Source organism: Sinocyclocheilus anshuiensis, unplaced genomic scaffold, assembly GCF_001515605.1.
Source record: "Sinocyclocheilus anshuiensis isolate Anshui unplaced genomic scaffold, SAMN03320099.WGS_v1.1 scaffold265, whole genome shotgun sequence".
Lineage (NCBI taxonomy): Eukaryota > Metazoa > Chordata > Actinopteri > Cypriniformes > Cyprinidae > Sinocyclocheilus > Sinocyclocheilus anshuiensis.
In genome coordinates, this window is record NW_015536465.1 from 5,980 (window position 1) to 18,300 (window position 12,321).

The 12,321-nt window shown below is 36.7% G+C and overlaps 1 protein-coding gene across 1 annotated transcript in view; it reads left to right on the forward strand.

The window, feature by feature from the left end:
• Positions 1–441: 441 nt before the first annotated feature.
• The window catches only part of LOC107688869 (lutropin-choriogonadotropic hormone receptor-like), a 21,164-nt gene continuing 9,284 nt past the window's right edge, over positions 442–12,321 (forward strand). The window contains exons 1-4 of the mRNA XM_016486732.1: positions 442–646; positions 9,792–9,863; positions 11,690–11,764; positions 11,912–11,986. Of these exons, the coding sequence (XP_016342218.1) occupies positions 492–646; positions 9,792–9,863; positions 11,690–11,764; positions 11,912–11,986 (377 nt within the window). The 5' untranslated portion in view covers positions 442–491. The remainder of the gene's footprint in view (positions 647–9,791; positions 9,864–11,689; positions 11,765–11,911; positions 11,987–12,321) is intronic.

Sequence of the window (12,321 nt, forward strand, 5' to 3'; positions counted from 1 at the left end):
ATCTATCTATCTATCTTTTTGTCTGTCTGTCTGTCTGTCTGTCTGTCTATCTAGCTAGCAGTCTGTCTTTACTGTACTATGTTGACCTGACCTAAGCGGACTTCTAAAAATGACTTTTTATCACTAATTGTGATGACGCCATCTTGAGATATATATATAGTGTCTGTTTGGTGAGTTTGACTGGCCACACGCAGCGCGTTCATTGTTATTTCTGATATGACTCAAGATACGCAGACAAACAGTTTATCTGTGAGCTCTTCTCTCAGACCTGATCCCTGAAAGGACTGTGAACACGTAGCTACTGCACTATCAGGCAAGAAACTCTAAATCAACTGCTTAACTAACTCATCAAAATGTAAGCAACTCGAGGAGTCAGCCAAACGCGTTTATTCTCCCATCAGGCTCCAGCGCGCACTCGATCTCCAGTCAGAAGCCCGGCGAGAGGAAAGTGGATTTTACTGGGTTAAAAAAGGTGAAAACACTACGGGACAATGCTGAGATCTCTCTTGCTTCTTGTTTCTCCTCTGCTGATGTGTTTCAGCGGCGGTGTGTGTTTCGTGTGTCCGGAGATCTGCCGCTGTTCTCAGAAGAGCATCACCTGTAACAGCGCGACGGAAAGCCTGAAGAGCAGAACTCACAGCAGACTGTAAGCACACTACACCTCATCACCTTATATCTCACACAGAACGAAACATTAAAGACATATTGTACTGCATTCATTTATTAGGACATGTGCTTTTGGTTCCACTTTACATTTCAGTGTCACTGTAAAATAAAATAAAAAAATTAAAAAACAGATTTTCAGTGTTGAAAAATTAGGCTATTGGAGTAGCATACGTTTTAAAAGAACATAGCCTACTTCTACTTCAAAATTTCACGTTGAAGTTAAAGTGTTACTTGTCCTTTCTTTGCAAATGATTGTGCTTACTAGCAATTTCTGAGTGAAAATTGTTTCTACACCATTTTTTTTCCAGCGATCTAGTGTATATAAGCGAGCGGGGCAAGTTGTCACACGGGGTATATAAAAAAAAACATACATGCATTTTCCATATAAGTCAGGTTTGGGGTAGGTTGTCACATTCGTATCGGGGCAAGTTGTCACATACGCTTAATATGCTGTAATCTTCTACAACTCATCAGTAAAAACAAATGCTTAATATTTATGTACTGTATGTACATTTAACACTTTTGAGGTTTCATGTTTAAGTGTTTCATAATTGCTTTCTGTTTTCTTGCCAATATTTAGTTAATGCATTAATAATTATAATGCATTAAAATAATTCTTAATGCATTTTAAATATAGACATGAAATGGATGACTTTATTTCTACAATTTCATATTTCAAATGAAATCTCAATTCAGAATCAATAAACATCTTACCCCATGTAATGTGACAACATGCCCCGCTGTGGTCAAAATTAGTTGTATTTGGACAGTGATGGTGGAAACGTTAGATAGGTTTTTATAGTCATTACTTGAAGGTTTGTGTCTGCATCAGAAATGGACTTTTAAACATGAAACCCATTGAGACACATTCATGGAGTAAAACGTAATAAGAAAATGTAATTTACTCATATCAAGATCATTCCTATAAGTATCATTATGCTCATCACTTGTCAATGGATAAGAAACTATTTATATTTTAATTTAATACATTATATATACTGTATGAAGTATTAATAATAAACAACAATAATGATATTTTATTATTTTAATTATTTAAATAAATACAAATAATTGTTTGTAAATATGTTGTTTATAGCAGCTTCAAATGCAACTGCACATCAGGTACAGTATACATGATGTTCATTAGCAATAATTAATTAGTTAATTAGTATTATTATTTAGAAATGTTTGCTGATTAATAAAACTGACTGTGTGAATTAATGCTGAAAAGTCTGTCAGCAGTGATTCACTGTGATAATGCACCTCCTGAATATCATGTGCCTGAACACATAAAACACATCTGACACACCCAAGTCAAGTCAGCTTAATTATTTCATAATAATACTTGTATTACAGTACAGAATGTTAATTTGGAAAAAGAGGGCAGCTAAAAGGTGGTACAGTATGTCATTTTGTTTTAATGTGTGATTTGGAAGGCCATTCCCTTTTCTCAGGGATTGTATGTCTGTGCTCAGTTTATTCTCTTCTCGGTGCATTTTTAAAGGCTCATGCAAATCTAACAACAAACACATAACAACAACAACCCAAAAGAGACATTGGATGTGCTTATCTGTGGCTCCATTTCATAAATAACATCCCAAATGCATTTGTAGTCTAAACACATGTGTCCCATTCAGTTATCTGAATATTAAATAAACAGTTATCTATATTTACTCATTTAATATCTGCAAAATGTAAAATTTTGTAAATACAGTCCACACAAAATACATTTGACTGAAAATAACTTGCCATTGTTTTGCCATTAAGCCATTGTTTTGGCTGACGACTTGTAAGAAAAAAATATTGCAAGAAAAAAATTTCAATGTAACTTTGGTTTCCATTTATTACTTAAAATACTTTTTCGATACCACAGCAAAAACTACTAGCCTAACTAAGAAAGTTCAAACATAATTAAAAACAAGTGAAGAGCCAGTAAAAAATAAGAACAAATACATAAATTACAAGCACAGATAAATGCAACAGAACAAAGTTACAAATAAAATAAAGTTGGTAGTATTCAGGTACAGAAATGTAATAATTAAGTGTAAAATAGCACTGTATACATAGTGTTCACTGTATAAATGAAATATATATGAATCTTTGTCAAATCTGTGATTAGTTTTTTGTTGTTTGATTATAATAATAATAATAAAATAAAATTCTAATTACATTTTAATATCATAAGTAATAATCATCATAAGTATCATAAGTAATAATATTTTCAATTATAGTATATTCAATAATAGTATTTTCATAATTTTTCCAATCATTTGTATATATATGATAAGTAATAATAATTTCATTATTTTAATGTTTTATTGAAATATTTTATGGTATTTTAAATATTTATATTTATATATTTACAAAATTTATATTTAACCATGGTTCCCCAAGAGGGAACGAGATGCTACGTCCTTTAGCGGACACTTTGGGGTCTGCCCCAGCAGAACCAGTGTCTGAAGCACATGTGAAACAACTCCAATCCCATTGGCCCACGTAGCCCATGACATCACAGGCGGGTGCCCGGAAGTATAAGAACATGTCACCAACTTGGTTGTCTGAAGGAGACGTGAAAACAGGAAAGCCTTAGGCATGGTGAGGGGATGCAGCGTCTCGTTCCCTCTTGGGGAACCATGGTTACATGCATAACCTGAGACATTCCCCTTCTAGGGACTCGAGCTGCGTCCTCTAGTGAACACTTTGGGGAACTGAATGCCCACTCAGCCATGCCACGGCGCATGCTTGTTCACCTGGTAAAAGAGCATCAAGGGAAGCGACAGACATACACCGAACTTTCACTCATAAAGGAGGCAAGCCACTGACACTTGGGGCCACTACATAACTCGGGAAAAATGGGGAACCCAGCCAATCAGGAGGGACATCCCATTAACCAAGCTAAGACCTCAGCTATCTTCAGAAGGCCATGCTATAATGACCCAAAGCAGCATGCAGGGCCCAGGGTGAGGGTCCACTTAAAAACCCCATAGAAAGGGGGTGGGCAGCCCACCCCTACTACCTGACTAAGCTAAAGCGATAAGATAAAGGAAGTAGACCATCTATTAAAAACCCCAAGGTGAGACGGCTAAAAGAGTCTCAGGGGGCTGCCTACTTGAAAATCCCTAATAAGGGGGGCAGCCCGAAAACAGACTACTTAAAAAAAGCCTACATCACAAGGGAGAGACCGGACTTTCAGTCAATGGTTCGCCAACAAGCGAAACAGATAAGAACAACATTAGTCCAGTCTCAAGCCAGTCTGTAAGCAGCATCTCTTAGTGCTCGCCTGCCTCAGCATCCAACTCTTAAAGAGAGGAGGGGCACGAGTTGCCACGCTCGTCTTTTGATCTTGCCTATGATCCTCAGATTGAGACGGACCAGACCCCTCAGAGGTTTAGAGGAAGACTTGGGACGGCAGGGAATGAACTTCCTGAAAGGCAGTGGACTGCGCCTTTGCCTCCCTGAACTTTTTGACCACCGCCTCAGCGGAGGTGCCGAAAAACCTGGAAGGCGACAGCGGAGCATCAAGAAGAAAAGCTTACACCTCTCTCCCGATATCCATGAGATTTAACCACAAATGCCCCTCCGAAGTCACCATTGTTTAGTGGCACGAAGAGCCAAGTCTGCGGTGCGGCACAGTTCCTCACTGCCTCAGGGGACAAACCCTTGCCCTCATCTAGATCTCTGAGTAAGTCAGCTTGGTAAGCTTGTAACACAGCCATTGTGTGCAAGGCTCCACCGGCTTGACCTGCCGTCACATACGCCCTGCCATCCAGACACAGTCTGTCCCACGATCTTACTAACCCAGTGTGGAGGTTGGGAAGAAAGGGAAGACTCCTGGGGGAGGGGAGGTTATGACCAGCCAGAAAGCACTCGTCTAATCCGCCACTTGCGGGCATCTGCCTTTCATGTGAACAGACTAAGTCAAGCCTTTTAGTGGCGCGCGCCATACTCCCAGCATTTCCCCGTATGCGGGGCTGGAGTTAGGTTGGGAGGATTCAGTGCTCACACTATCATCGCCAACCACATCCACACCCTGACTCTCGCTAGATAAGCCCAATATAGCACTATCCATGAGATCCGATAACCCAAGATAAAGAGCATCTGGATCCCACCAAGCACTCGAGCTTGCAGCGGAAGCTTTCAAAATGTCTATACCCTTTTCACACTTTTCTGCAAGCTCAACCTGCGAACCCTGTGATCTGAGTCTTCGCTGTGCCTCGGCAGCAGTGGGACCCGAACCGCGAGACGCAGACGCTTGTCCCTCATCCCACGAGAAGAGGGACAAAAGCGAACAGAGCTTTCTCATTGGAAGTTCTCACAACGAGTGCATTCAGAGCCCTCGAGCACCGAATGTGCAAGCTCTCCACCAAGACACATAACTCATAGATTGAGTGTGTCCTCGCATGTCCAAAACCTCAGACACGGAAGCACACACTTTCTAAAATGCTCACTTGCCTTGGTTATCCCCATAACGCCTTCACACGCACTGTCAAACAAACAGCTCCTGAAGACAACAAAAGTTGGTGATGTGTTCGGCAGGTGCCCTCTTATACTTCTGGGTGCCCGTCTGTGATGTCACGGGTTACGTGGGCCAATGGGATTGGAGATGTTTCACATGTGCTTCAGACACCGGTCCTGCTGGCGGCACTTCCCAAAGTGTCCGCTAGAGGACGCAGCGCAAATTCCCTAGAAGGGGAACAGTATTTTCAGGCTATATTTTCCAGCTAATGCATGGTCTAAAGTATAAAAAAAAGGCCTCTATCAAAACGCAGATTGACTCTTTTAACTGAAAACTGAAACTTAACTTTTCTATCTCCCGCCAGCTTGTTAGCATGATCACAAGAACCTGTTAGTTTACTTTTGCTCTGAATACATTAACAGGCCTGTTAGTAGCTGTTAGTCCTGCTAAGAAGCAGCGGTGATGCAATATACGCTTCTCATTAAAGTCCTGCTTACGCATGACACCTCTACCTTTTTGGGAAAAAAGCAACGGGGGAGTTGTTGACATGTGGCAAGCTTGTGAAAAGTATTATCCAAAATAGACAGGTCAAGTATAGTTTTGTCTGACTGACGGGTCTCTCGATTCTGCTTGCCATTGCGCCTGCTGAGCTGATTGTGTTAAGAGAGTCTGTGTTTTATGTCCTTGAGGCCTTGAAATCATTTTCTTCCTCTAGTGAAACCTTGAGCCCTGATAAGAGTTATGTGCAATCAAGGGCATGAGATAAGTAAATAATGTCCTTGAAAATAAGGAAAGGCTTTCAGAACTGTAATCACCCAACAGCTTGTTTTTTTGTTGTTGATGTTTTGTAAATTGTTCAAAGGTTTTTAATTCCAATGCGGTTGAAACAAATATGTGGCAAATATCATTAACACAGTTTTGGATGGAGCACCTGTCCAAGGGTAATTATTTGTACAGTGGCTACAAAAAATATTTGAACACATAAGACACACTCAAACATTATGTTTACACATGTTAATTAATTAATAAATAGTAGTATAATAATATACCGTATACATAATAATAATATAATCATATTAATATTGCAATACCAATATTTAATATTATAATTAATAATATAAAAAGCAATAATAATAATAATATATGAAAATGGTTTCAATTTGATGTCTAATTATTATTATTATGAATTTGAATTTACTTTAGTCATATTAAACCAGACTTTTATTTTGGCAGGTTGTAGGGAAAGCCTTTGATTCGGAAGAGTAGAATAGTTCTGAATTTGATTAATTGTACAGCTTTTTTTTTTTAATTATTTATCAATTCAAATTTAGCAAAAATCCAAAAATATTCAGCATTGTGCAGTAATTTCTGTCCATGTTTTCCATAGATTTTCACATTTTTGATAAATAATAATAATAATAATAATTTGTTTTATTGTAATACTACTATTTTTTTAATTAATAATTTAATCATAGTAATAATAATATAAAATATTTCGATTTGATGTTTAAATATTATTCTTATTATTGTATTATTTAATTTAGTCAAGTTAAACTTTTATTTTTGCACGCTGTAGTGAATGCCTTTGATTCTGAATAGTAGAATAGTTTTGAATTTAATTAGTTGTAATCATAAAATTCTGCATTGTGCAGTCAATTCTATGCACAATTCTGTCTACGTATTCCACATCAATTCAATCATATGACCCTACAGTAGGCTATGTTTACAGGACAAATTATTCATTGCTGCTTAATACTTCAGGTAAGGGGTTTGTTCTGATCTTTCCTTAGAAAATACCACCATATATTTAGCATGCTTTGCGAGCAAAAAATAAATAAATGATAATAATAATAATAATAATAAAAAAAAAAAAATCATACTTTTTTTTAGCACTTTGACATGTTTTGGGGCTTCTGTATGCATGTCCAGACGCATTTCTAGTAGCTTACACAACCTTCCTTTAAAGATCCAGCCCTTAGATGAGCTCAGCACAGCAGAGGGTAGGAAATATGACAGCCTCCACTCCAACCGAGAGGCTTCACGAGCGCTAACAAGCTCCACACTCACATCATTAGACCTGTACTGTAAGAGATGAATCAAGCAGCGCTTCACACTTACAAACTCTGAGAGCACGGTGACCCTCTCTCAAAAACAAACCTAAGTGATAATTATCCGAGTGCAAAGACTCCAAATTCTTAATCGAAACATGGCCCAGAAATGCGAGACATAATGTGATGTAATTACTTGCAATTTGCATCGTTATTTTTAACAGTGCATTGGAAAATTTGATTGTTGTTTGAAATTAAAGGTGTAATAAATGTTATTTGTTAAATATTTACTGTACCTTTGGAATTATTGCTGTAATATCTGAATTTGTTTCTTTGTGGGATTTGGAGAAATTTAGCATTATATCACTTGCTCAGCAATGGTTCCTCTGCAGTGAATGGGTGCCGTCAGAATGAGAGTACTAACAGCTGATTTAACAGAATAATTCACGCAAAAACAAAAAATTTCAGTTTATCAATTCACGTCTTGTGAAGCCAAAAGCTGCATGTTTGTAAGAAACAAATCCATCATTAAGATGTTTTTAGCTTTAAACTATTGCTTCTGGCCAAAATACCAGTCCATAATCCATAATAACGCTTCCTCCAGTGAAAAAGTTCATCCCCTGTTGTCCTCTCACATCAAAGTCCACCAACATATTTGTTTACAACTGTTCTGGACTATTTTGGCTTGTAAACAGTGCTTGATCTGTGCAGACTTCTCTCCTGATTCAGACAACACCACTTTTTCACTGGAGAAAGTAATATTATGGATAGAGGATTCATATTTTAGCTGGAAACAATGGTTTGGACTTAAAAACTGTCACGAATCCGGTCTATAAACTTCCGTTCACTCACCACCAGAGGTCACCCGCTCTCCACATGGACTCTCACACTACACAGACTGTTACACATCACCCTGCACATTTCCCATGCTCCATTGCACTAATCACAAGCTCACCTGAAACCAATCACACACAGCTGCTACTAATAAAACACACTATATAAATCAGTCTCACACCACCATTCAAGGCTGAGTATTGTCTGCGTTTATCGCTTTCCAAGTGATAGCATTTTACAGCGCCATTTCCCTGTCCTAGTTTCTAGTAGTGATGGAAAAATGAAGCTTTGCAAAGCACCGAGGCTTTCCCCTCAACTGTATCGTAAAAAGGTTCATTACTCGAAGCTTTTCAAGACGGTGCACACTAGCGACATCTTGTGGTCAAAAGGTGGAAAAAGCTGCCTTTGCGTCCCAGACGACCCAGCCATTTTTGTACCGTTTCAGATAATTAATTAGTTTGTGCTATGAAAACTTGTATAAAGCAAAGAAAATATGAAGTCTATATAAATAAGTCTTCATGTCAGTCATTGTATTACACAATATGAATACATGAGTCTGTGAATAAATTTGCGGAAAATAGGCAAGGCTGTAGGCATATATAGGCTATGATCAAAATAACCGAAGATTATCATAGAATGGTCAGTTAAAGTGTCTGAACCAGGAATTAATACAAAACGAACATGCACAAAACTACACATGCAAATATTTATTTGTATTATGATTTATTCTTTTCAAAGAAGTGAGTGACACTTGAAACTGCGCAAGTGGTTCGCGTTATTTGAATCAGAATACGAAGCAGTCACGTGGTTGTGTGCGAAAACGAAGCTTTGGACGTCACAGATCACGTGGTTTTGGCAAAATGAATCAAGCTCCAGTACAGTGCTTCACTGTGAGATGTTTCGTTTTTTTGATACAAGCTTCGAAGCCTCGGTGTCGAACGTCACATCACTATTTCTAGTTCCTAGTCTCAGTTCCTAGGTCTTAGTCTAGTCTCGTTGTGTCTCCTGATTTCCTGGTTTCTGATTCTTGCTTGCGTATCTTGGCAAGATACCTTTTGCCTTGCCGTTTCGGACTGTGTTTGCCCCTTGCCTGGACTATTGCTCACGTTTACGGATTACCTCTCTTGTCAAGCCCTCTGGATAACGTTCGCTGTTGTCTGACTCCTCATCTCGTCAGCTCCGTTACAAAAAGTATTAATGATGGATGTGTTTCTTACAAACGCACAGCTTTTCACTTTACAAGACATTAACTGATGGACTGGAGTGATGTGGATTATTGCGATGTTGTTATCAGCTGTTTGGACTCTCATTCTGACGGCACCCATTCACTGCAGAGGATCCATTGGTGAGCAAGTGATGTGATGCTACATTTCTACAAATCTGTTCCGAAGTTTCATATAAGGATATGTCAGAAATAGTAAGAGTAATACAGTTGTATACTATTCTGAATAGTATGATTTTACATTGTTTAAGTGCTAAAAGAATGGAGGTCAATTGTCTGATCGTTTCAGATTTGTGGTCTTTGCTGGATGAGCTTTTATCTGCTTTGTCTCAGAATAGAAGTGCTTTGCTGATGTACAACTTCCTTGAGGCTTATCAAACCTTACACTTTATGCTACTTTTCCACCGAATAACCAAGTTTATTAATTTTGTCCAGTATGCATGAATATTCTGTTCTGAATGGTTGTTAATGTGTTGCTATATGGTTGCAAAAGGGTTTATTAAAATCACAAACTACTAATTAATGTGAAATGATGATTAATTCCTCCTGTGCATCTCAATTTCAGAGTTTTAAACTACATCTCACTGAAAACCATCAGCACTCACAGTTTTGATGGCCTGAAGGGGGTAAAAAGAATGTGAGTAGTCACTGTTTTTAAAAATGACAACCGATAACCAGATGTTTAGCATGTATAGTGAAGGGTTATGCCATCCATCATCACTCCTCTTCAAGCCAACAGGCTCATTTCCACATCATTTGATCTGTGAAGAAAATCTTTGTTCACTCCCGTTTTACAGAGTCGAAGAAGCTTTCCATGCCAATTTTCTTAGAAGCCCTTATAAAAAGCTCAGGACATCCAAATTAGGAGGAACAGTTTGCACAGAATAGATTCTTTTTTGGCCTGAATAGGGGGCATTAAAAGGAACAACATTTTGTCTATGACCGTTTTAATATCACACTTAGAATCCAGTGGATTTAGTAAAGAATCGTACTTTCCGTTGTTCAAAAAGAAGCATCTCTTTCCTTTGAAATGGCTTCAAATAAGACGTGTTTGGATTTTATGAGCTACTTTGAAAAATTCATATTGGAACTAACCTTTATAAACCTTTTTAAAATGCAGAACTTTATAAAGCAACCACAACATAAACAAAAACCTGAATTAGAATGCAATGTGATTAGACATGTTTAAATAAATGACCATAACAGAGATGATGGTGAAAGCTGTTTTTCTTTTATTAATAAGTAGTTGATGCAGAAGTATTTTGGCTAAATGCACTGCTTCAGTAAATGTCTGTTTTTGCTTTTTGTCATTTATGTGAACATTTTATGAACAAGAAACATGTCTAATAAAAAACACTGTTTGGAATAAAGACTAGACGGAGTTACCGACAGATTAGCAGGTGGTCTATGTTATGCTTCACAATTTTTCTCATTCAGGGAAATGTAATTTCATTAGTATTCGTAAGTATTTGTATGTGAAGTACAATTGCAGCACATGTACCACTCAGAGTTTATGGGATATTATGGGAGTTTATGAGATAATTAATATTTCTGGGAGTTTATGGGATATTAAATTCATAGGTTGATTTTAGTGACATACAGTAAATGGCAATGACATAAATTAAATATGTTTAACAGCATCACATTTGTTTAATGCATGCATTTAGGTAATTCAGCATTACAGCAATTATGTTCAGTTCTATGATTTCTAAAGACTGGGTAGACATATTTTGATTATTCACGAGCACACATTAAAAAAATCTCTCAAAGTTTCTCCATCATTTACATCATGTTAATGAGAGTCACGATATTTCAGAAACAAATTCCAGTTCCAACTGGTTTTATACTATAGCTGCTGTCAGTCAGTGCATTGATATTGTATATTTTAAATTACATTCAAATGTACATTTACATTTACATTTAGTCATTTAGCAGACACTTTTATCCAAAGCGACTTACAAATGAGGACAATAAAAGCAATCAAAACCAACAAAAGAGCAACAATATATAAGTGCAAATGACAAGTTTCATTTAGCCTAATGCAGTACACGTAGCAAGGTGTGTGTATGTATATATATATATATATATATATATATATATAATCATTTGCACTTATATATTGTTGCACTTTTGTGTGTGTGTGTATATATTTATATATATATACACACACACACACACAAAGAAAAATAAGTAGATAGAATAGAAAAATATTTAAAAAAAAAATTTTAAATAAAAAAAAATATAAATGTAGATAAAGTAGAATTAAAATAGAATAGAAAGTGCTAGAGTTAGAGGGTCAAATAAAGGTTAAAGGTTAACACATACAAAATTTAATCTATCAAAGTTTATATGCCAAAGTCAACATTAATTCAAATTTAACCTGTACTTTCCACATTCCTGTTCTCATCGTGTTTTGGGACACATTTTACTTATTATTTTTCTTGTTCTTGTTTTTGGATCCAGAGAAATCGCCCAGAGCATATCAGTGGAAACCATAGAGACGGAAGCATTTAACAATCTTCTGAATGTCTCCGAGATGTAAGAAACCACACAAGGAACAATGCTAGTGATTCACGGATCATTTAATGACTGTATTTAATTGCTTGTCATAATTAAAACAAACTGGAACAGAAAGTTCTTTTCACAAAAATCTGTCATTTGTTTGTGATTTCTCATGTGTCACAGCTCAATCCAGAACACACGGAGTCTCGTTCACATTCACAAATGGGCGTTCAACCACCTTCCCAAGCTGAGATATCTGTAAGCAGTTCCTCCCCAAGCTCTGCCTTTCTACAGAAATCACATTTTAATTGATCTTTACCAGAAATGAATATTCATTTAAATTAAATATCAACTTCTCAGACATTGAGACATTGTTAAGCTTTCTTTATTAAGATCTCTGCTGTTAAAATCTTTAACGTTTCCATTTGCTCTGTAATAATATCATTGATATCTAGAAAAAACAACTTAGATATTAGAGATAAATTGATCTTGTTTATGTTTTTATTTTTCTACTGGCTGTTTTATAAATAAATAAATAATATATATATATATGTATATATATATATATATATATATATATATATAAAATACTT